The 24,131-nt window shown below is 57.4% G+C and overlaps 1 protein-coding gene across 2 annotated transcripts; it reads right to left on the minus strand.

Annotated features, from left to right (window-relative positions):
- Window positions 1-21: 21 nt before the first annotated feature.
- On the minus strand, window positions 22-24,111 carry FBLIM1 (filamin binding LIM protein 1). 2 transcript variants are annotated; one of them, XM_077899514.1, is made up of 8 exons: window positions 23,995-24,111; window positions 16,785-17,054; window positions 10,574-10,743; window positions 9,965-10,082; window positions 7,922-8,091; window positions 5,461-5,639; window positions 4,506-4,623; window positions 22-1,571 (listed from the first exon to the last, which is right to left on the minus strand). In XM_077899514.1, the coding sequence occupies exons 2-8, from the start codon at window positions 17,032-17,034 to the stop codon at window positions 1,458-1,460; spliced, it is 1,119 nt and encodes a 372-aa protein (XP_077755640.1). In that variant the 5' UTR covers window positions 17,035-17,054; window positions 23,995-24,111; the 3' UTR covers window positions 22-1,457. The 2 variants fall into 2 exon arrangements, with proteins under 2 accessions (XP_077755640.1, XP_077755639.1); XM_077899513.1 differs by lacking the exon at window positions 23,995-24,111 and adding an exon at window positions 21,768-21,861.
- Window positions 24,112-24,131: the final 20 nt, after the last annotated feature.

Here is a 24,131-nt window from a genome sequence, read left to right on the forward strand (position 1 = left end):
TCTTAGTCGGAACAGATGGAGTTCTAGTGGGTATGCGTTTATTTTCATGTGTAATAGGAAAAAACATAACTAGCACATAAGACGTGGCTGCAGGATACATCGTTCAGCATAACTCTAAAGTTCAAAATAAGTAAAAGTATGTTGAGTCAAAGAAAATATGAAGGAATAAGTGAACAGGAGGTCCTCAGTTACAACAAATATTGTGGAGGTGCTTTGTGAATGCCTGGAGCTTGGGACTCACTGTCCGAGCTCTGGGCCAGAAACGGGGCTCTACAGGGAGACTCTCCCAGTGCTCGGAGCCCAGGGCCTCCCCACAGGGGTGCGTGGTGCGTCCAGACCACCCTAGGGAGGAAGGCACACATTTTGTTTAATTTGTTTATGCCTTACAAAATGTCTTAGAAGTTACAAAGCAACAAAAGTGATTTTCCTTAAAAGGGAAGAAGAATCTTCTAGGTAAGGCCTTGAGGGAGCAGTGGTCACAGGGTGGCCTGGGTTGGAGGGTCGAGGGAGACACAGGGGGATAAACAGGGAGGCTGAGGGGACACCCCAGCACTGTCCTGGAAGATGTGTGCGCATGTGTGGGGTTTGTGTGCACAGCCCCAGTCAAGGCTGTAGGAGGAACATGCACAGCTCCTGTACCCTGTTCCCCAGCATACAACTGGCACTTAATCAATGCTGAGTCACCGTCGCACCGGGAGGAGCGCCAGATGGCAGAGCAGAGTGTGGTCACTGATGTCCCTGGGTATCAGCACGTACCACCCTCTCCTCCTGCTCCTATCTGTCGTTCAGGTGCATACCTCGGTCTGGTCCCCATGTCAGCATGACATGTCCTCCTGGACATGGGTGAGTGAGAAGTCCACGGCTGCCACCACGAGGTCACATTCTTGTACATTTATGAAACGTCCTATTAAGATCCCCACCTTGCCCCAAATCCAAAGAATATTGCCCATCATTTAAACCTCAAATTTTTAAAAAAGGCTTTTTAAGGGACCTTGGAGTTTTACTCAAACAGCTCGGTCCACAGGCCAGGGCTGGTCTTAGTGTCCCCTAGGGGACAGCTAAAGTGTCATTGCTAGGGACACAGGGTGTCATCTAGAGAACTCACTCTAACTCACCCATGAAATGGGGGTCAGGGCCAGTGCTCAAGCGGGGCTGGAGCCTTGGAGATGGGAACCCTGGGCATGAGGCTGATGGTATGGAAGCCTTCCAGACGCAGAGGCCAGCAGGAGGAGCGGCTGCCAGCCACCCACCTGTGAGCTGGGAGGGGGCTGGGGTGGCTCAGCCCCTGCGTCCCAGACATAGTGGGCAGAGCTGCAGGCTGGTCCCCGTCCTGGCTCAGAAGGAAAGTGTGCAAGAGTGGGTCAGAAAGGCAAACTGAGTCAGGAAAGGTTCCCCCCACCCCCCCTCGAGTCCAGGGCTAGTGGGCGGCTCACAGCCCCAGGGTCCGGAAGGCACCCTCAGCAGCACCCTGCAGCGCTCCGCTTCACGTGGCACGGCTTGCAGAAGAGACGGTTGTTCAGGGGGTAGCAGCCTTGGTCCGTGGGCTCCACAGACAGGAGGATCCTGCAGTCCTGCGGGAAACAGGGCACAAGTGGATGGACCCTAGGCCTGAGCACGGCAGCTTGGAGCCCACTGGGGCAGGGGGGACCCCAGCATTTGCTGATGAAATTCACCAAATAAATGTACTCCCGACGGGTGGGGAATGTGGCCCCCACTCCCATTCTCCCAACACACCTGGGCCAGGTCTCGGTCAGGGAAGACAAGACACGAGGGGGCTCTCATCCACACGGAGGTGTGAGTGATGAGGGCAGAGTCAGCCGAGGGGGACAGCTGAGGACGCTCAGAGGATCGTGGAAGGAGCTAGAAGGGCCTCACCAACCACTCAGCGGCCCTTTTAGAACGTGAGCTCTGTGAGGCGGTAACCCCATTTACCACTAGAGCCCACCTAGACCAGGGACTGGTCCACCACGAGCAAACGATAAACATCTGCTTGGTGAATAACTGAATCTGGTCCAGTCCCTCCATTCCACCGATGGGGAAACTGAGGTCTGGGGAGAGACGGGCTTGCCCCAGGCCGTACAGCTGATTCCGGAGCTGGGACAGGACAGGTCTCCAGCCCGAGTCCAGGGGTCTTTTCTGCAGCTGTTGAAGCTCCCCCATCAGCACAGCTTCGGCACTGGCACAAACTTTAATGTTTCCAATTTTTCCAATCACCCAAGGACTTCGGACCAAGGAGGACGGGGATTCGGGGCCCAAACTTTGCCCACACCCCATCAGGTCCTCACCTGGGCACACGCTGGACAGCAACGATGGGAACAATTAATGTCCAGGTCTGGACCTGGTACAGGGCACGGCTGGCAGCCTCTGGAAGCCGCATGGATCAGACCAGAGGGGCTGCTCCCCACAGGGACAACTTTGGAGTCAGGCCACCGTCGGGACCCGGCACAGCGGGGGAGAAGGGCGCCCTCGTGTGTCTGTTCCCTGCAACTGCACCCCAAGTCCTGCAGGGTGCCCGGATCCTAAAGGCCACTTGCGAGGCGTTCCCAGAGTATCAGGTGCCAAACCTGAGATCCCAGAGGGGGACATGTGACCTCTCCAAAACTAGAATCGAGAGAGAAAACACCGCCACCATGACCGAGTCGAGTCGCCGTCTGGAGGCAGCTGTGGGGGGGCCCAAAGCTGCCTCGCCCGGGGTCAGACCCACAAGGCTTAGAGCCACTTTTCTCGGGCTCAGGCTTTTCCCCCTGTTCCTCATCTGAGATGGCAACCTCGAAGCCCATTTCCCTGTCCAGGGAAACAGCACCCCGAATCAGTTCCAGGCCACGGCTCAAGCCTTACCCTCTGAAATGTAACAGCTCGGGTCCTAAAAGCCCTGACCTATGGGAGCAGCGCGGGTGACGCTCACGGCCGCCTTGGCCGAGCCCACCAGGGGCAGGCAGGCAGGCAGGGGCTGTTGGCTCAGCAGCCGGCCTCAGGGAGAAGCTAGTCGCCACCAGCCTGGGGAAGTCGAGGTGGTGATAACAGCACTTGAACGACATCATTGTTCTTTCAAGATGTGTTATCAGCTGGACCTCGAACCCGGAGCAACGCACCACGTCAACTTCTCCACCGAGCGCCCTGGTCACTGTGCAAACAGCCTCTTGGCTCCAGGCAGGTCTAAGTAAGTGCAAAGTAACATCGACGCTTGGAATTACTCACCGGCTGACTAAGAGATTTCCTCTGGACACCCCACTTCGGTGGCACCCCTAAAAGTTGCTACCTTTGTCACCATCACCAAGAAGACACATCAGCAACATGGGGTGTGACAGGGGAAGAGGATGGGCAGGACTCAGAGCCTTCGCAGCAAGACTGACTATAATTGCAGAGTCCGGGGCAAAGTGCAAAGTACAGCTTCTTGTTCAAAGAGGGAGGATTTCAAGGGCGGTGACAGCAGAGCTTGGAAGCAAGCATGGGACCCTGCTGAGCGGGGGGGCCCCCCTGCTGGGCATTTCTGGCTGGGGCTACTGCACCCAGTTAAGCGGCCTCCCCATCTCAGCCTCCCTCCACCCGGTAGCCTGAGGTCCAGACTCCTTGGCTTGGTACATAAGGTCGTCTCCTTTTCTCTGGCCTCACTGCTACCACACCCTTTGGCACACGACACTACAGACAAACCTAAAACTTCCCCTCTGATTCTCCAGGCTTGCTTGTGTCCCGGTGGGTTTTCAAAGGCCTGTGCCTCGGTCTGGACTTCCCTTCTTCCCCCGAATGCCTGGTAAGCTCCTGCTCACCTGCGGGGCCCAGGTGAGGCACTGCCTCCTCCACCAGAGAGCCTTTGATGGCACCGCCCTGCTTGGACCTGCTCACCGCCTCCTTTGTCCCAAAGCTGATTTATACACACTCGTTCCCAGCACCTGGACAGGACGCCTGTGCTGTGGCTCTGCCCCACACCCCCTCTGCGCCTCTGAGGGTTCAGCGTCCCTGACCCCGGGGGGTTGTCAATCAGAGCTCCCAGGCAGTGACTGGCTCAGAATAGCCATGTGACCCAAGCTGGGTCAATCAGAAGCCTTCTTGAGCCTGAACCGGTCCCCAGATGGGGTTCCTCAGTGGGAAGGGTGACCATGCCCCTATCCCTCTCCTCACCCAGCATGCTAGCCCCCAGGAAGTGAAAATGAAGCCAGCACGTAAAACAGGGAGAAGCAAGAGATGGAGGGAGACCTCACCGACCTCACCGACGGCCTCCCCATGAGATTCCCTTTCTTGAGAAAAGCAGGATGAGCTTGGTTTTTACCATTAACTCGGAGCTCGGGTCAATAGACCGTGTCTGTAACTGTCTCCATTCTTACGTGTCTGCTACTGGGCGGTGAGCATGTGGGAGCTGGGCCCCCACCCTGACTCGTCCCTGGGCCCCGGCACCCAGCATAGGCCTGGCACCTGCAGGGCTCTCCGCATGGCTCGGGGCGCCCCCACCAGCCCCCCCCCGACACCCCCCCCGCAGCGCGATCCTAGCTCCTCACCACCCCACTCACCTCGCACCTGTAGCAATTCTCATGGAAGTTCCGCCCCATGCACTCGATTTTGAAGGCATCCTTCCCGTCTCTGGGGATGATGGGGTTCTCACAGATGCTGCACACCGGGGCGAATTTCCTAGAGGGAAGGGAACCCACGCTCGAGGCGCTGAGGCCAGGCCCGCAGAAATCAGCTGCGGGAGCCGGGGCGGCGCTGGTTCGCCTCCCTCCACCCCCCACGTCCCCCACCGCCCGGAGCTATTTCAGACGTGTTGCCGTGTGACTGCACCTGCAGCCACAGCCACAGCCGCCTCCTTCTTCCGGGCAGGAGCGGATGGAGGGACGTGTGTAATCAGTGCCCGCTTCCCAGGGTATAATTAGCTCGAGGCAAGGAAGTGACCGGGCAACGTTTGAATTTGAGAAAGTGGGGAAATCTCCTGTGTGTTCCATGGGGCTGACCCCCGTTTCGTTTATCTTGTAATGTAGGTCACTGCTGCTGCTGCTGCTTCTCTTCCTTTCGAACAGAGACATGTGTCTCCCCTTGGGCAGTGGGCAAGCCAGGGCAGGGGCTGAGCCTGACCCCGAGCTTGGGGCTACTGCTTCCTAAGGCCCTAGCTCCACGGGGAGCTCCTGGGGTCTGGGGGTTTGCATGGTAACTTCCATACTTATCAGCCAGGCCCTTGTCTGTTGCCTGCCTCAGTTTCCACATTTGGTAAAGCAGAATGCCTAATAGAACGTGCCTGACAGGCCAGTCTTGGGGATCAAAGGGCCCAACCCACGTGGGGTGGCTGGCGCAGCGCAGGTACCCAAAGTTTCAGCTACAAGCAGGTGCGCGGTCAAATACAGGGTGTGTGGAATAGGTCAACTGGTTTCTGAGCGCGGGGAGTGCAGGAAAGCTCTGCTCCAGCCCCGGGAGCTCGGGTCGGGCACCTCGGTTGTGGCCGAGTCCCACCCAGTGCACGGACCCCTCTCGCACCTATAGAAGTCGTCCAGGCAGTACACTTCATCCTGACTGTCCAAGGCAAAGCTCTCGTCCCCGATGCACCGGGCACAGGTAACGCACGTGAAGCAGGTGGGGTGGAAGGCCCGGCCCAGGGCCCTGATGATGTGCTCCTGGACCACCTTGCCGCATTTGCCACACTTCTCCAGGGTGTCCTGGGACAGAGGGACATTGCTTCAGAGCCATCCCATGGTTTTGCCCACTCCAAGCCAAAAGGGGTTTCTGGCTGGCTACCCACATGGCTATGGGAGAAGGGCTCGTATTCATGCAACCAGCCTGTAACCCCCCAAAAACTCCATTGTTGCTTAAAGTGAATCAAGCTTGGCATTGTTTCCTTGGCCTACAGTTAGCAATCCTGCCAAGAAACTATTACTGCATTTTTTGTCACTAGGACATGCTTAAGGCCAGTGGCCACTAGGGGCCCACAGGACAGATTAAGAGATTTCTCTTAAACCTCAGAGTCAGAAAAAGAAATTCCTGGAAGAACTGGTGTGCTTTTTATCTTGTAGACAATACACCTTGAAACTCTTTCCCTTTTCCATTTGGCCACTTGGAAGCCCAGAGCCAAATTCCAGGTTCCACTTTTAGGACTGACTGTAGGGAGTCCTTTATTCATATATTTTGGGGTACGAACTTGCCCTCTGGTCTCATCTCACTTTCTACTTTGATTTTCCTCTCTTCTGATTTCTTGATCTATCTTTGAAGTTTCATTGTGGTAAGAACAGTTAGCATGAGATCTACACTCTTGACAAATATTGTTTACTATAGGTATTTGTACATTCTTATAAGCTGCCTCAAATCCCTTCTGGAATGAGGAGGATTAGAGGGGGTAGGGAAGAGGGAGAGGGAGAAAGATAGAGAGAGAGAGAGAGAGAGAGGCAGGGTAAAGACCTTGCAGCCTGTCCACCTTCTCTTCTAGACAGTTCTCTTCCCTTCCTGGCTGTGCTCCTGTTCACCTACCCTGACTTCCTAGCTATGCTGGTCTCCGCTGCCTGTATATCTGCTCCCATTTGGCGGGGACATTTCCCTCTCTCCTTGTCCGGGGGCAGCTCTTCCCTCCCTAGAACACCCCGAGTCTTCTTCCCGATGCTTCCAGCTGTCAGCCCTCCCTCGCCCCCACTTCCCCTCAGTGCCTCACCCCTGCCTGGCTTTAAGCTGAGGGAAGAGGATAAGGCTATCCCCTGCTGTCATCTGATGGGGTCAGAGGGATGGGGTGGGGACAGCCTGGCTCCTTGCTGTTCCCATGGTGCCTCACTGGCTGTGGTGATGTCTTGAGACTGTCATCAGATTGCTTGGCTTCTACCCATTAGTCCTCCAAATCTAACCCTTCAAATCAGTAGTTTTGAAACTGGAGTGTGGATCAGAATCACCCGAGAGACTCGCTAAAAATGCAGATTCCCGGGTGCTACCAACTTACGAGGACGACGTGAGGCCTGTACACACCCGGGTGATGCGTCTGTGAGTGGTCAGTACACCACACGCCGTCAGAGGGTTAGCAATTCTTTTTTTTTAAGATTTTATTTATTTGTTCATGAGAGACAGAGAGAGAGAGAGAGAGGCAGAGGGAGAAGCAGGCTCCATGCAGGGAGCCTGACTTGGGACTCGATCCCGGGACCCCGGGGTCACACCCTGAGCTGAAGGCAGGTGCTCAACCCCTGAGCCACCAGGCGCCCCGAGGGTTAGCAATTCTAACATCAATGCACCCAATCTGGCTCTCTCTCCCGGACTGCATTTGGCACTCAGAGGTGACACAGATTCCATGAGACCTTGCATCGGAACGTGTGGCTTTAGGTGAGAGAGGTGAGAGCACAGGCAGGGTCTGGGGGGAATCCCAGCTCCACTCCCTTCCGGAGTGTGACTTGTGTGACAGGCCGGTAAACGCCCCCAGGACATGCAGGGCCTAATCCCTGGAACCTTCCCTGGAAAGGGGCCTGAAGATATGATCGAGTGAAGTGTCTAGACATGCGGAGACGCTCCTGAGGGGGCCCTAAGTGCCATCCCAAGTGTCCCTGCAAGAGGGAGGCAGAGGGAATTTTGACACAGAAGTAGGACACTGCAGCAAGATGCCACCCTGCGAAGGAACCAAAGGATGCAAGGGGTGCAGCTTCGGGAGCCGGAAAAGTTAAGGAAACAGATTCTCCCCAAGAGCCCCTGGAGGGAGCGCAAACTTGCCCTTGGACTTCCGAGAATAAACGTGTGCTGTCGGAAGCCACCTTGTGTGTGGTACTTTGTTACAGCAGCCACAGAAAACGAAAACACCGTGGCTGAGCTCCTTCCCCTCTCTGAGCCTCAACTTTCTCACCTGTGAAATGGCTCAAGAACGCCTGCCCCCCAGGATTCCTGTGGGGAATGAAATAATGGGACAGCTTCCAAGTGCCCAGCCCAGTGCCTGGCGCCCGGAGGCCAGCCTCGGTGGGGTGGCGGTGGCGGTGGTTACCTGGTAGCAGGCTTCGCAGAGGGGCCGCCCATCCTTCTGGTAGAAGCTCTGCCCGGCCAGCTGGCGGCGACAGGTGCGGCACGTGAAACACTGGGCGTGGTACTGCCTCTTCATGGCTTCCACGGCCAGCTCTCGGGGGGACACGGTCTTGTGGCAGAAGCCACAGACGTCTGTAGGAGAGGAGAGAGACATGGGTTGGAAGCCACTCGGCCTGGGAGTACTGCACCCAGGCACCCCCAGAACTCTAGAAGCCCAGAGTGCTGGGTCTCTGCCTCGAGCCCCGGGGGGTTGTGTGTGTGGCCTCATTTCTGGAGGAGCAGTAACAAGGAATGTGAACAGCCTCCGAAAGCCTAAATCAGGGCCGCCTGGCTGCCTTGCTCAGTGGAGCCTGTGACTCTTGACTCGGGGTCGTGTTCGAGTCCCATGTTGGGTGTAGAGATTACTTAAAAAGATAAAATCTTAAGAAAAAAAAAAAAGCCTAAATCAAAGGACACAGCATCAAAGGACGAAGCATAGGAACAAGCGGGTTGCCATCTGTAAAAATTTAAAGGAGGCTCCGTTGTGACACTTTTACACCCAGATAATCCCAAATGTATCCAAGACCCAAGCGTGAAAAATGAAACCATAAGATTAGAAGACACCAGAGAATTAGATTATAACCTTGGAGTAGAGAGGGCTTGTGGTGCCTGCTAAGCACTTACTAGCTACTAAGTAAATGGATAACACACGGGGCTGGGGGGGCTGCGGGCAGCGGTGCCCTCAGACACGGCTGGTCGGGTGCAGGTCCGGAGGAGCACAAAGGACAATATGGCAAAAAGATCAGAGTTAGAAATGCACCTACCCTTTGGCCACAGTATTTCCTCTTCTAGAAATTTCTCTCAGAGATTTGCACACAGGCAAAATGACCTACGTGCAAGGCAACGCGTCTCAGCCTTGTTATTACAGCAAGAAACCACCTACGTGCCCGTCCACAGGCGACTGGCTAAATGCAAACGGCAGGGCCCGACAGGGAATACTATGCAGCCATGAAAACAAAAGAGCCATTTATGCTCTGATGTGGGACGGGCTCTAAGATGATTGAAGGAAAGAAAGTAAAGTACAGAAGAGCACGGTTTGCTACAGTTTGTGAGCTGAGGGGGGTGTGGGGGGGAGGCACGTATTTGCATTTGCTTGCATATGGGTCAGATATCTCTGGAAGGGGGGCGCCTGGGGGGCTCAATGGCTGGGAGTCTGCCTTCAGCTCAGGTCGTGATCCTGGGGTCCTGGGATCGAGTCCTGCATTGGGCTCCCTGCGTGGAGCCTGTTTCTCCCTCTGCCTGTGTCTCTGCCTCTCTCTCTCCTCTCTGTGTCTCTCATGGATAAATAAATAAAACCTTAAGAAAAAAAAGATATCTCTGGAAGGACACGTTAACAACACAGACGTTAACAACAGAGGCTGCCCATCTGGCAGGAAAGCGGGGGACACAGGGATGGTGCAAAGGGGAGACTTTTCCCCGTATGCCTTTCCATCCTTTTTATCTTGTGTGCGTGAGAACATTGTGCGTTCAAAAAATTAAATAGTGAAAAGATTCAAGGCATCTTGCTATCATAGCACATTTTGCTGATCAATATTTAAATGGATTTCAGTTAGAGGCGCCCGGGAGGTACCGTCAGCTGAGCACTCGACTCCTGATTTAGGCTCAGGTTGTGACCTCAGGGTCATGAGACCAAGCCTCGCATCAGGCTCCGCACTCAGCAAGGAGTTTGCTTAGGACTCTCTCTCCCTCTGCCCCTCCCCCACCCTCCCTCGCTGTCAAATAAAAAAAATCTTAAAACAAACAAACAAAAAAACACCCCTAGCATCAAAAAATGGATTTCAGCTATAAAAGAAAAAGATGAAGGCAAGACACATAAAATTGATGTACGATTCTATGGCCCATCGCGGAACAGTGAGTGAGGACAGAGGCTGGAGTCTCTGCTCTCCTAGTTCCCACCTGGAAGCTCATGCTTGTCCAGTGAGGGCCCCTGGGGAGCACCCAGAATCCTTCGGCCCCGAGCCCCTACCTGTGGATGCCTCTCTCTCGTGGAAAGCAGCAGGCTCTTCTGGGGCAGGCGGCAGCTCCTCCTCCGCGGGCCTGGGAAGACTGGGCCGAGGCTGGAGTGGAGGCCCCTCTGCCAGGGGCTGTGGGAGACACAGGGGGAGGGCAGGACAGGTGTCATCCAGTGGGGACCCCACAGCCCTTGGAGCTCCGCTCCTCCTCTGACAGCACCAGGCACAGTCAGCCCCACTGTACAGAGGAGGAAACCAAGGCACAGAGAAGCAGGTGACCTAATGTCACTCGGCAGGATGGTTACAGCGGTGGCTGGGGCCCAAAGCTGCTGCCTTGGACTCCTGGGGAATCTCCTGGAAACTTCACTTGGCTGGAAATCCCTCCCGTTTTTACAATGGGCTCTGCTAAGGGCAGAGGATTAGAAACCTCTTCTCAGAGCTGAAGGGGGCACCTGAGGGGGAGGAGTTACGGCAGCCTTCCTCCAGGGACCTTGAAAACCATGACCACCTTTAACAGGCTTTGGGGTCTCCAAGAGGGACAGCCCCCAAGGAGGAGCAAGCTCCAGGCTTAAATCCCCGCAGGCCCTGGGGCTCCGTTGGGGGGACCAAGGGGCTAACAGTACCTGTGGCGGGGGCGGGGGCGGGGGCAGGTGCAGCTGCTCGAAGTCTGAAATGAGCGATGCCCCCATCGAGGCAGGAGGCTCCTCATCGGGGGAGGGTGGTGGAGGCGGGAGGAGGTCCAGGTCCGGGAGCGCATCCTCGCCATCCAGGGTAGGAGGAGGCGGAGAACATCCTGCAACCAGAAGGGGAGAGAGGGTTGGCCTGAGCCTCTGCAGGTGGACAGAAAAGGTGCCCACTTACCAGGAGGCCATATGGTGGGGGCGCCAGGAGCTCAGGTCCAGGGTCACCCACACCTGGTTCCATCTCAGGCTCGTTAGGTTCCTTAGGCAAGAGACTTAATCTCTCTGGGTCTGTTTGCTCAGTTGAAAGGTGGGAATCAATCTTTCCAGGCCGTTGTGAGGATGGGACGGGCTGGACTCAGAAAACAGGCATCAGAGCCCTGCATCACAGCACACCCTTCCTGGGCGCTCGAGGGCCCCGATTCCCCGCGAGAAGGCTCCCAACAAACTCAACCCCTAAGGCCGTGGCTCTCGGAGTGTGGCTCCTGGCTCTGCAGCAGCCAGCAGTGCCTGGGACTGGGTCAAAGATGCACCTTCTGGGTCTGCCCCAGATCTGGAGAATCGGAACCTGCAGCGGGGAGGCCCAGCCATATAGAGCATAAGCAGCCCTCCCAGGGACTGTCACCCAAGCATGGGAACCACCACCCTGGTTAAACAATCGATCCTGATATCAAGTGTTGAAAGCATCAAGCTAAAGGTTGATGTAGAACTTTCCAGAGGAGGGGTCAGGCTGTCACCACGTGAATGCACTGATTAACCCCAGCAAGCACCAGGGGTCTTCGGGCTCATGTTACGCTGTAGGCAGGTACGGGCACACCTAAGAGATGTTCTTCCAAAGCAAATCCCAAGACACAAACAAGAGCCAAACTCAATCTAATCAGGTCTCTAGAATTAACTCCATTTAGGATAAATTTGGAAAAGAAGGTGAGTTGAACGAGGCCTCAAGGAAGCAAAGGGAAAAATCAGAAACTGACCCTACTTTCTTCAAAAAGGCAATGGCATGCAAAAAAAAGGGGGGCGGAATTGAAAGACTGGAATTAAAAGACTTTAGAGAAAAACAACCATACAGAGTTCATATATTTGTTCTGTCTAATAAAGCATCCACCAATCCCGTGTGGCTATTTATTAAGCACTTGGAATGTGGTTGGTCCACATCAAGATGTGCTGGAAGACCCAGGACTGAAAAAAAATATATAAGAAATCTCATTGATAATTTTCATTACTGCTGAAATGATCATTTTACTATCTCATATGGCATAACAGACATTATTAAAATTATTATTTTTTAAGATTTTATTTATTCATTTGTTTATTCAGTCAATCCAGGCATCCAGACATTATTTTTTTTAATATTTTATTTATTTATTCATGAGAGACACACAGCGAGAGAGGCAGAGGCACAGGCAGAGGGAGAAGCAGGTTCCATGCAGGGAGCCCGATGTGGGACTCGGTCCCGGGTCTCCAATATCACGCCCTGGGCCAAAGGCAGGCACCTTAACCACTGAGCCATCCAGTGATCCCCCTCCAGACATTATTAAGATTAATATCACTTGGGGCAGCTGGGTGGCTCAGTCAGTTCAGTGTTTGCCTTTGGCTTGGGTCACAATCTTGGGGTCCTGGGATTGAGCCCCGAGTTGGGATCCCTGCTCAGCAGGCAGTCTGCCCAACTCCCATGCTCTTTCCCTTTCAAATAAATAAATAAAATCTTTAAAAAATTAATATTACTTATTCCTCATTACTTTTTTTCCCATGTGGATACTAGAATTTTTTTTTAAAGATTTATTTCTTTTTTTTTTTAATTTTTATTTTTTATTTATTTATGATAGTCACACAGAGAGAGAGAGAGAGGCAGAGACACAGGCAGAGGGAGAAGCAGGCTCCATGCACCGGGAGCCCGACGTGGGATTCAATCCCGGGTCTCCAGAATCGCGCCCTGGGCCAAAGGCAGGCGCCAAACCGCTGCGCCACCCAGGGATCCCAAGATTTATTTCTTTGAAGAGGAAGGGGCAGAGGGAGAAAGAGAGAGAGACTCTCAAGTAGACTCCTTACTGAGCACGGAGCCCGCCTTGAGGCTCGATCCCAGTACCCTGAGATCATGATCTGCACCAAAATCAAGAGTTGGATGCTTAACCAGCTGAGCCACTCAGGCGCCCCTAGAAAAATTTTAAATTCCATTCCATGGGACTTGCGTTGGTGACTCATTTTTTATTTTCATGGGCCAGCTGACATAGGCTTTTTTTTGGATCCTGATTCCAAGGATTGATCATCTCATGGATTCTCATTTTGTAGATGAGGAAGAGTGAAATATTCCACTGAGTATACAAGAAATATGCAGGGAATACAATACGAATACACAAGAAAAGACACTGCGAACCCTTCATTCTGCTACAATCCAACACTCGAAAGGCATTTTTATGGTACGTCAGGGAGAAGTAATTATGGAGGGAGTATTAGACAATCGTAAGGCAATCTCGTTAACTCTGTTAGGCGCTGTTTGGTGCTGTGGTTCTGTAAGAAGCTGGCCATCACTGGAGGTCTACCCTGAAGAAGTGGGGCTGAAATGACCCGATTACTGGGATTTCCTTTAAATTACTTCACAAGGGGATCCTTGGGTAGCTCAGCGGTTTGGCGCCTGCCTTTGACCCAGGGCGCGATCCTGGAGACCCGGGATCGAATCCCACGTCGGGCTCCCGGTGCATGGAGCCTGCTTCTCCCTCTGCCTGTGTCTCTGCCTCTCTCTCTCTCTGTGTGTGACTATCATAAATAAATAAAAAAATTTAAAAAAAATTAAAAAAAAAAAAAAAAAAAAAGGACCAGGAGCATCTGGGAGGCTCAGCAGTTGAGAGTCTGCCTTTGGCTCAGTGTGTGATCCTGGGGTCCTGGGATCAAGTCCCACATCGGGCTCCCTGCAGGGAGCCCGCTTCTCCCTCGGCTGTTTCTCTGCCTCTCTCTCTCTCTCTCTGTGTGTCTCTCATGAATAAATAAAATCTTAAAAAAATAAAAGTAAATTTAAAAAAAATTTAAAAAAGGACTACTTGGGGCGTCTGGGTAGCTCAGCCGGGTAAGGGTCCAACTTGATTTAGGCTCAGGTGGTGATCTCAGCATCGGGCTCTGTGCTGAGCCTGGGCGCGGAGTCTGCTTAAGATTCTCTCCCTCTGCCCCTGCCCCTCCCCTGCTCTCTCTCTCTAAAAAACAAAATAAAATAATAAAATAAAATTTAAAAAAGAATCACCCAAAGCCAACACACGTACACACACGGGGAAAGGACCCTGGCATGGTATCAGCTTCACGGGTAGCACAGGAGAGTCTAACCCCGGCTGGGAAGCGGGGTCGCCGGGGCCCCCGTGCTCCAGACCCGGGCCGGAGGGCGACTGAGGTTGGCCCGCACCCCGGCTGCCCCGGCTGCCCCGGCAAGGCCGCCAGCTCCCCGGGAGGAGGGCGCGGGGCTTCGGGGGAGAAGCCCGAGTGCGGCTGCAAACCTGCCCCGAAAACCCTATGGGGCAGGGTGTCCACGCCTGCCCTCCGCTCACCTCCCATCTCAGTCAGGCCACGCAAGGTCAGGCCACGCAGGGTCACACCGCTCAACCCCCAGGAAAGCAGACGCCAGCACCCCCGCCCTGCGCCCTGAAGACCCCGCCTGGGCTCCCGCTCCCTGCGGATTCACTGGGGCACCTCCCGGGCCTCACGTTTCCTGTCCATCTGCAAAGATGACGAGCCCCTTCCCGTTTCTCCCAAGGCCCGAGGGACTGTACAGATGGGAGGATTATTCTAGACCTGTGAGTAAGCCGCAGAATCATCTGGGGGCTTGCTCAAATGCCGACGGTGGGCCGCACCCCCAGAGCTTCTGACTCAGCGGCCTTGGGGGACGCGCCTGAGAATTCACATTTTTGATCAGTTCCCAGGTGGAGCGGCCCCTGCTGGTTCAAACCCTGCTGGCGTCACGCTTTGAAGACCATAGTCCTCTACTCCCCAAGCTTCACTTGCTTGGTACCGCCCGTGGGCCAGAGCAACAGGTCCCCGAGTGCGCTCCCCAGGCTGGAGCATCAGCATTACCCGGAAAGGCGTCAGAAATGCAAATTCTCCGGCCCCACGGGGACCTGCTGGGTCAGAACACCCAGGGTGGGGCCCACACACCCAGGGCTGCGTTTGAACAAGCCCCCTCCTGGTGCTGAGGCTGCTGGGCTGTGAGAGCCTCGCTCCGGATGGGCTGGGGTGAGTCAGGAACCGGATCCCCGGAGGGGCAGCGGGAGCGCTCGGGCCTCTCCCGGGACCGAAGGCAGGGGACAGGGTTCAAGACAGAGAGAGGCCTGAGGCCCCCAGGCAGGGGTGCAGCGGGGCCCGGCTCAACACGGCCAGGAGCAGCGGGAGGAGCAGACTTTGAAAGAGAAGCCAAGAGAAAAACGGACTCCTGAAGTCGGTGAGGCCGTGGAAGTCCGCGTGAGCATCGAGAGGGCGTGGGGACCTCTATCAGGACGAAAGGGCTGAAGAAATGGGTGTGGATTCCCAGGGGACAAGCCCTAGCCGAGGTGTCAGATGACGGCCTGCAGCAGAGATGGCTCTGAGCAGCTGGCAGGGCCCCAGGGCGCGCTCTGTGTTCTGCGGTCAGACCCGCGACCAAGCGCCCCCCTAGAACCCGTCCCACTCAAGTGAGGCTCAACCCCGAGATTCCCTGAGCTGCCAAAATGGCAAACAGGATGGGTGACCAGCCCACGGCTGCTGGGCGCCCCCACCCAGGGGAGCTCTGCTCTCATTCCCTCCCTCCAGGAATCTTCTGACGGTGATTCCAACAACCCGTGACAACGGCCTGGAAATGTTGGCATCTGGGCATCTAAACTATCTACCCTGGACTCCTCCTACTACCCGGAAGGGTCTTCATTTTTTTCCCACTGGATCACACGTCGTGATGCATGAATTCCGGTCATCGTGGTCCCGGTTGGACACGGAAGTACCCGGAGGAGGCCGTGTTCTTGGGGTGTGTGGTTGGGAAGGAAAGATCAGTCTACAGGGTTGTGTCACACGAAGAGGCAGGTTACTCGAATGTTCACGTATTCCCACACGTGTACACGCGTGGCCCCTTCTCCGGCCTCCCGGCATGGGCAGTTCCTATTGGTCTTCAGGTGGTTTCTGTGGGGATGGACGCACAGGCCACCCTAACTTTGCTCGGGGACAGCAGGACATCTGACTCGGCACCTGGGGACCTCAGGGGGCTCATCCTTGATGTCTCTGTGCCTCCTTATTCCACCTGGCGTCCTAGTAGGTGAGCCATCTCCCTGCCCCAGGCCCCTGGGTTGTCTTCCTTCCTTGCTTCTACCCAGCCAACAGCTGAGGCTCCACGGAGTAGAGTCTCCAAGGCTCTTCGTCACCACGCCAGCAGGCCCAGGCACGAGGTAAAGGAACAGCCATGTACGAAGTATACCCATTCTATGACGGATGTATGACATACATGACCAGATTTCCACTTCCCAGAGGACAAAACCAAGCGAACAAACAGCTGGCCTAAGACCACGCAGCAGGTGGATGGCAGAGCTTGAGAGAGAATAAAACCCCCTTTGAGGTCCTTCGAGATGTTCGATTCATTCCTGCCTCAGGGCCTTTGCAGTTGCTGTTCCACTGGCCATCTCTATCCTGTCATTCAGGTCTTAGCTGAGCTGAAATGTCAGCTCCTTGGAGAAGCCATCCTGACCGTCCCATAAAAAGTTGGACCTCCCACCTCTTCACCATGTTTTGTCCCTGTACAGCATTTGTGTCTCTCTCTCCAACATTATATATTTTTGTCATCTGTCTCCCTCACTAAGATTTGAGTTTCATGTAGGCCGAAAGCCCTGTCTTTTTTTTCCAGGTCCCTAGTGTCTTACCCAGAAGAGTGACAACTGGTAACACAGTTAACACTTTCTACATGACAGGCGCTGGCCCAAACTTATGCATTAACTCCTCCAATCCTCTGAGGAAGGTACTATCATCATGCCTATTCCATAGGTTAGGAAACTGAGGAACAGAGAGGTTAGGTGGCTTGTCAACATCACACAGCCAAGTGGAAGAGCCAGGATTCAAACCCGCGCGGGTGGGTTTGAGGGTGCTGGCACGTAGCAGGTGCTCGATGACTGAGTGGCCTGCCCCTGCCCCAGCCTCCTTCCCAGGCCCCTGGCCCTCTTACCTCCGTTGGAGAGCTGGGGTGGTACAGCTGGCACCGCGGCGGCCGCCCTGGCAGGGGGGGTCCAAGGGCTGGGCCTCTCTGTCGCGCCAGCCCCGGGAGCCTTGACGGGAGCAGCAGGTGCCCAGGGGCGGCCCGGCCGGGCCTCACAGGCTGCCCGCCTCACCTCCTCAGCCACAGCCACGTTTCGACGCGGCGGGGCCAGCGTGATAAAGACAGACGAGGCGACCCTCTTCTCAGGCTTGGAGGCCATCGTCTCGGTTCCTGGTGGGGCTGGGGACAGAGGGGGGCTCAGGCTCGGTGGGGGGCTCAAGGCACAGGGATGTGTCCCACCTAGACAGACAGACAGACAGACACACGTCCCCGGGGCGTGGGGCCTCCCTTCTCCTAACAAGACAGGAGCGGCCCGGCCCGGACGGAGAAGGGCTGGGGTGTCGTGTGGGGGAGGGCAGGTGTCACCTGGCCAACGGTGCTGCACACGGGCCCCTCCCGCGGCCGGCACACCCGGGGAAGCAAAGGGCAGCCCTGCCCTGCTCGCCCGCAGATGACTGTTCCTCATCTGAGAGCTGAGGAGGGTCCCCGCCCGCCCCTGGGCCGCACCCAGGGATCCACTCCGGGGAGGTCGAAGCCCCGGGGGTCCCTGGGGGCCGGGCCAGCCCTGAGGGGGAGGACGCGGCCTGGACTGTCAGCGCCCCGGGCTGGGCCCCGGGAGGCAGAGGGCAGGGGACCAGGGCCCACCCCGGGCGCCGGCCCCCAGCACTTCCTGTCCGCCCAGGCCGCGGGGGGGCAGTACCTTCCCGGCAGGTGGGGAGCCCAAGGCTCAGGGACCGAAACTCACTGGCTCAGGGTCACACGCAGCGCGGCTGGGATTGGAGTCCAGGGCCCACGCTCCTGACCACGGGGCCCTGCTGCCCCTCCAGCCCAGCCCACAGCCAGCACCTTTTTTTTTCTGTATCAGCCTCTGCATCGAGTCAGGCCTGGATTCTAGAATCTTTCAGCCTGTCCCATCTCCAAAACCAGGCATGGGGGGGGTGGTGGCGGGGGAGCCCCGGTGGTCTCCAGTCCTGCTCCCGACCTGTCCCTGAGTGATCTTTCTAGAGCATCAATCTGTCTCTCCCCTGCTGAAAAGCTGTCCATGGCTTCCTGCTACCTTCCAAATGAAGTCCGAATTCCTCTGGCTTCAATTTGTTTCTTTCTTCTTTTTTTTTTTTAAGATTTTGTTTTTAGGGGCATCTGGGTGGCTCAGTTGGTTAAGCATCCAACCCTTGCTTGGGGCTCAAGTCATGATCTCGGGTCATGCGATCGAGCCCACTCTCTCTCCCTGTCCCTCTCTGCTTCCCCCACCCTCTCTCTCTCACTCTTTAAAAAGAGGCGGGAAAAAAGATTTTATTTTAAAGTCATCTCTACACCGAACATGGGGCTCAAACCCACAGCCCTGAGATCAAGAGTCACACGCTCTTCCGACTGACCCAGCCAGGCGCCCCTCTACTTCTTTTTTTGACCACCCGGGACCATTTACCCTTTCTCGATGTTCCTCTTGCCCCCCTTGGAGAGTCCCTCCCACCCCCAACCCACCCCAGCAGGTTTTCCTCCCCTGCCCCCCACAGGGCGATTGTCAGCTTTTTCTTGGAGGCCCAGCTCGAACTCTCCTCTCCATGAAGCGTCCCCTGATTCCCGACCCCTCCCGGGGGCAGCTGTCTGCTTCCACAGGGCGATGACAGCCCATCACAGGACAGGTTGGCTTGCTGTCACCACGTCTGTCCCTACCTCCCCAAGTGACTGCATGTGACTTCAGCTGTGCCCGCAATCTTTGTGACCCAAGTCCCCTGTAGGCATCAGAGCCGGGATCTGGGAGCCGGGCAGCACTCCTGACATCAAGCAGCCCAACCACCAGCTCCCAGGTGGTGTCTGCAAACAGTGGGCAAACTGCCAAGGCCAAGGCTGAGGTGGGGCCATGTGGGTGGGGGGACGGCGAGTCAACCACATCCAGCCAGAGGTCCTCGCTGGGCGCCCAGGGCTGATGCCCAGGGTGACATCCCTCTAAGTCACTCTCCAGCTGAGCCACCCCGACGTGGCGCCAAAGCCCAGCCCACAGGTGTGTGCGGAGAAGAGTAAACAGGGACCTGGCATGTAAATCTCAAGAAGCGGGGCTGGGTGGACGGGGTTGAGGGCTCTGAGGGACCCCATGGTGGGCCTGGAACCTACGTGGCCACTCACAGGGCCCCTCTATCTCAAAGTCCACTGGCCACCTTGGACTCTCTTGGTGATTGAAGGAATAATAGTAACAAACACAACAAATGTGCCTCAATTCCTCTTACATCGGTTTATATGTTTGGTTAAAACATACAGCTCAGGGGCACCCGGGTGGCTCAGTGGTGGAGCCTCTGCCTTCGGCTCAGGGCATGATCCTGGGGTCCCGGGATCGAGTCCCGCACCGGGCACTCTGCAGGGAGCCTGCTTCTCCCTCTGCCTGTGTCTCTGCCTCTCTCTGTGTCTCTCATGAATAAATGAATAAAGTCTTAAAAAAAAAATAAATAAAATCTTTAAAAAAAACCCACATAGCTCACTCTGATATAAAATACGTCTTCTGAATAAGAAACCAACATACGAAGAGAGCTTTAAAAGTTCCCTCAAAAAAAAAAAAAAAGAAAAAAGAAAAAAAAAGTTCTCTCAAAGGACTTTCCTTTTGTTTCTTGTTCCATAAGTGATGTTCGGAAGTATGTGTGCTTTCTTCTGTTGGCTGCCACGATCGTATGTCATGTAAAACCACGTGGTTTGATACTTTGGCTTTACACTTTGTTCAAAGTTTAAGAGTCTATTTTCGTGAGCAGTTTTCAGAGATTCACATCCAAAAAACAACAGCGGTGGCACTAAGTGACCAAGCGCTTGCTGTGTGCCAGGCACTGTGGCACATGCTTTCTGAGCCTCACAATGCACCTAAATTGCTTCTCCCTCTGCCGGTGTCTCTGCCTCTCTCTCACTCTGTGTCTCATGAATAAATAAATAAAATCTCTGAAAAAAAAAAGGCACCTAATTTGCAACACAACCCGATAAGTCCCTACTCTACAGGTGGTTCCAAGTGAGGCTGAGAGAGGTTAAGTGAATTCTCCAGGTCCTCTTAGCAGAGTTAGCAGACCGGGAATTCTAACTGAGCACGGTTTGCCCAGAGTCCCGGGGAGGGGGCTGTCCTTGGACCTGAGATGGCATACTCTTCCTTCCCTGGATGGTGCAGGGCCTCCAAATCCTCAGGCCTGTTCTCACCCCGGAATGGCCCGATCCGGATAGATTTCCTTGTGGTCAGTGCATTCTGGGCTCATCCCCAGAGGCTGTGTGGACGCCCCCTCCACCTCCCTCCGACCTCGCTCTGACCCCCACTCCACCCCAGCCCACCCCTCCGGGAAGTCAGATCTGTGGATTTCTCGGAAAACATCCAAGGCAAACGTCCTAGCTCTGAGGCCAGATGTTCACAGCTGGGCAGCTCCACCCCCCACTCCCCCAGGCCATCCCTCCCTGCGGTTCCTGCAGGGACTTCAGGTCCCAGGGGAAGGGGCCCCACTGGGGACTTTCAAAGCCTGTCAGTTGGACTCAGGGCTGCAGAGAGAGGGAGCCTCGGGCCCCCGCTCAGGTCCCACTGCCCCCAGGTCACCCCGGAGTGGGGTATGTGTGAGAAAGCTCCCTTTGTGGCTACTGGCCAGCCGCACCCAGGGGACCCTCCCCCCCATCCTTCCTCCCGCAGAGGGAGGATCTGAGATCCAGTTGGGTAAGCGGAGAAAGTGGGAACAAAGGGAAAGAAAGTCATTTCCTGTCAAGAGGAAGGAAGGAGGCTGAGATCCAGCCAGCCAACCACCCAGCCCGGCTTCAGGCTGCAGCCCAGGGCAGGGGACAGGCTGGCTGAGCTGCAGGGCCTGCCGGTAGTGCCCCCCTCTTTCCCTTCCTTCCTACTCCTTCAACCCCCTCCAAAAACTTCTGGAACCACCTGTAAGCTTTGTTCTTTGATACTGGGACAAAACAACCTATGCTCGGTTTGGAATGACTCTGCTGGAGGAGGGCATGAGACTGCGCCTGCCCCCACCCCCCAGCCCCCCAGGCCCCCACCCCCAGCAGAGGACCCTGCAGCTTTAGGTAGGGGCTCCCCTTCCCTCTCTCCCACCTCAGGGAAGCCAAGGAAGCAGAGCTGGATTCACACCAAGCCCCACCTCCTTCCTGCTGGGTGACCCGGGCAGGTCACTGACCCTCTCTGGGCCTCCCTTTTTTCCTAAAGTGAGAATAAAGAAGCCTGTCCTGAAAGGTGCTTGGCTGGGGGAACACGAGGAGAGCGCGCTCGGGATCTGGGGACTCGGTAGGTGCAGAGAGCAGGCCAGCAGGTCCCCCAGCCCCCGACGGGGAGGAGCCCCCGGGGCGAGCTGCCTGGGGGGCGGGGGGCGCTGGGAGGACCCGGCCTGGCTTCCGTCCTCCAGGGCAGGAATCCGGGCGCTGCCGGGCTCTTCCCGGGACCTCGGAGCAGGGCTGGGGGAGGATCCCCCGCACACCCCGTGCCGGCCCCCGGCGGGGCTGGAGGCCCAGAGAGGGGCGGCCCCGGGCCCCTCCTTCCCCTCCCCTGACCCCGGCTGGGCGGGGGGCCCGGGGCTCCGCGGAGCTCGGGAGCCGGCGCCCCCCGCGAGCAGGCCGGGTCACCGTGGGGCGCCGCCGGGGCTCTAATGCGATCCATGTGCGGGACGCGTCCTCTTTGTGCGGAGCTTCCGCCCGGCCCGCCTCTCCCCGGCGCCCCGCAGCCCCCCGGCACCCGGGCGCCACCCCGCAGGCCCCGCCGCCCCGCAGGCCCCGCCGCCCCCCGCCGACCCCCGCCGACCCCCGCTGACCCCGCGGGGCGCCGGGGCTGGGGTCCCGGCCGGGGCGCCGGGGGGCTGCGGCCCGCGCTGCCCGCGCTGTCACCTGTGTGTGGCCGGGGCGGGGGCGCAAGGGCCGGACCCCCCGCGCCCCGCTTACCTGCGCCGCCCGCGCCCCCAGCGGCTCCGCTCCGACGCCCGAGCCCGCGAGCCCCGCGCCGCCCGCGCCGCCGCCCTCCCCGCCCCTCGCTCCCTCCGCCCCGCCGCCCCGCCGCCTGACCATAAAAGGTGACGCTCGGGGGAGGGGGCCGGGAGCCCCGCCGGCGGAGGCGGCCCCTACCTGCCCCCCCACCTGCCCCCCCACCTGCCCGGCCGCGCCCGCGCCGCCCCCGCCGCCGCCCTTTGTTCCCTCCACGGCTCCTCCCGCCCCTGCGCCCGGCCCGGGGGGGGGGGGGGGGGGGGGGACACGCCTCCCCCTCCCCCGCCCACCCCGCCCACCCCCGCCTTTGTGCGCCCTGCGTGGCCCTTCCCCTCCTTCCCTAGGTCACCTGGGTCGGCGGCCCCACCTGCCCTGTCGGGGGTGTGTTGGGGGGTCGGTACCTACACCTGAGTCTGGCCTGAGATCTCCCAGGGTCCTAGGGGTCGGGGAACCTGGGCTCCCCCAGGGTCCTAGGAGTCGGGGACCTGCACACCCCCAGTATCCTAGGAGTCTGGGGACCTGGGCTCCCTCAGGGTCCTAGGAGTGAGGGGGACCTGGGCTCCCCCAGGGTCCTAGGAGTCGGGGGACCTGGGTTCCATGGCCATTCACTAACCCAGTGACCCCAGGCAGTCGCACCACCTCCCGGAGCCTCAGTTTCTTGTCTGTAAAATGGGGGTAGTGGCTGTCAGCCTCAGGATAAAAGGTGGTAGTGACTGTGAGAACCGCTCCAGCAGCCAATGGGTCAATATATTCTGGGCTTGGGGCTTTTTTAGGGGTGACCCTGGGTGGGGGTCTCAGAGGCTCATTGCAGCAAGTCATCTGAATTTGCTGTCCTGAGCGGCTATCGCCGCTTGTGTACACCCTCAAACCCTCTGCAGCGGGGTCCCGGTGTCCCCCGGGGGCCCAGGCCCCTCCAGGAAGCCTGGTATGCACCCCCCAGGAGGCAATCAGGTCACCTGGTTTGCCACCCGGTTGCAGGGTTGCAGTGTCCACCTCCCTCCCACCTCCTGCAGTGCCCGGACCCAAGCCAGAGCGGAGCAGGGAGGAGGAAGCGGAGCCCGGGCCCCAGGACAGGAGATGGAGCCGGGATGGGGATGGGCCGTCTGGGTCCCTGGAGGCCTCGGGAACATTGCTGGGAAAAGGAATCTGGGTCTGATTCAGAGGCAAACAGATTGTTCTTTTGATTAAATCCACAGCGGCTGAGGCCAGAGGCTGGACCCAGCGCCATCTGGGGGGAGGCCAGGCGGGGTCTAGCTCGCCCCTGTGGCCAGACCTAGGGTCCCCCAGGCCAGATGGCTCTGGGGCGGCTCCTGAGGGGCTCACACTTGGGGGGGGCCGAGGGGGGCACCTGGGTACCCGGTCTCCTTCCCCCCTCCCTTCCTCCTCCTCATCCCAGCCTCTCTGAATCCCTCACCCACTTTTGAGCCTCTCAGCCTCCACGATAACGATACCAAAACAGTAGCCACCGTGGCAGAGGCTTCCGATGTGCAGGCGCCTGACCTACAGCCCCCTCCATCGAATCTCCAGGACAGCCCCGGGCCGCAGGGCTGGTCATTCCTGCTTCACAGTTGAGGAAACTGAGGCCCGGAGAGGTGTGAGGCTGCAGGAGGGCCAAGTGGTGGCTCCGGATTCAAACCCAGAGGAGCCGGTGCCCCTGGGTGCTGCTCTGCTGGTCCCGAGGCCCCTGCGTCTGCCACCGGCAGGGATGTGGAAGCGAGGTTTCTAGAACCCCGTGTGGCGGAGCAGACGCAGACTCCAGGCAGCCCGAACCCTTGGTCGAGCTCATTCAGGGCTTGGAGCAGCCCCCGGAGCTTCCCCAGGGCCTTGGGAGGGGGGCGCTGCTGGCTGCCAGGGATGGGAAGGATCTTAAGGATGAAGGTGTGACCCGGGGTTTGCAGATACCGTGGGCCTAGAACCCCCCTTTCAAGTGCTTTGTAAACCAGAAGCTTATTTAGAATAGACAAAAATGAAGCTGCCCTTCCTCACCTCCATGATCTCCCCTGAGCCACCTCACTGCACCCCCAGGTGAGACAATGAGGCACCCAAGGGTTGATCTGGGGCCCTCCTCCGTCCGGAGCCACACCGCCTCCTTCTAGGGCCCAGGCCTCCCCACAGCTGCTTTAGGCTAAGCCTGGCTGGGGAAGGGGGAAGCCGAAGGGCGATGGGGGGTCCAGCTGCCACCACTTACCTGCTGCCCAGAACCCCGGCCGCGGGTTCCGCCTCCGTCGCTGCTCCTGGGTGCAGAGGAGCGTCCTGCTAAGGCGGTCCCGCACCAGCCCGGGTGGTGTCAGTGTCACCTTGGCAGGTGCCAAGCTTCCTGTAATG

The sequence above is a fragment of the Canis aureus genome, chromosome 5, assembly GCF_053574225.1.
Source record: "Canis aureus isolate CA01 chromosome 5, VMU_Caureus_v.1.0, whole genome shotgun sequence".
Lineage (NCBI taxonomy): Eukaryota > Metazoa > Chordata > Mammalia > Carnivora > Canidae > Canis > Canis aureus.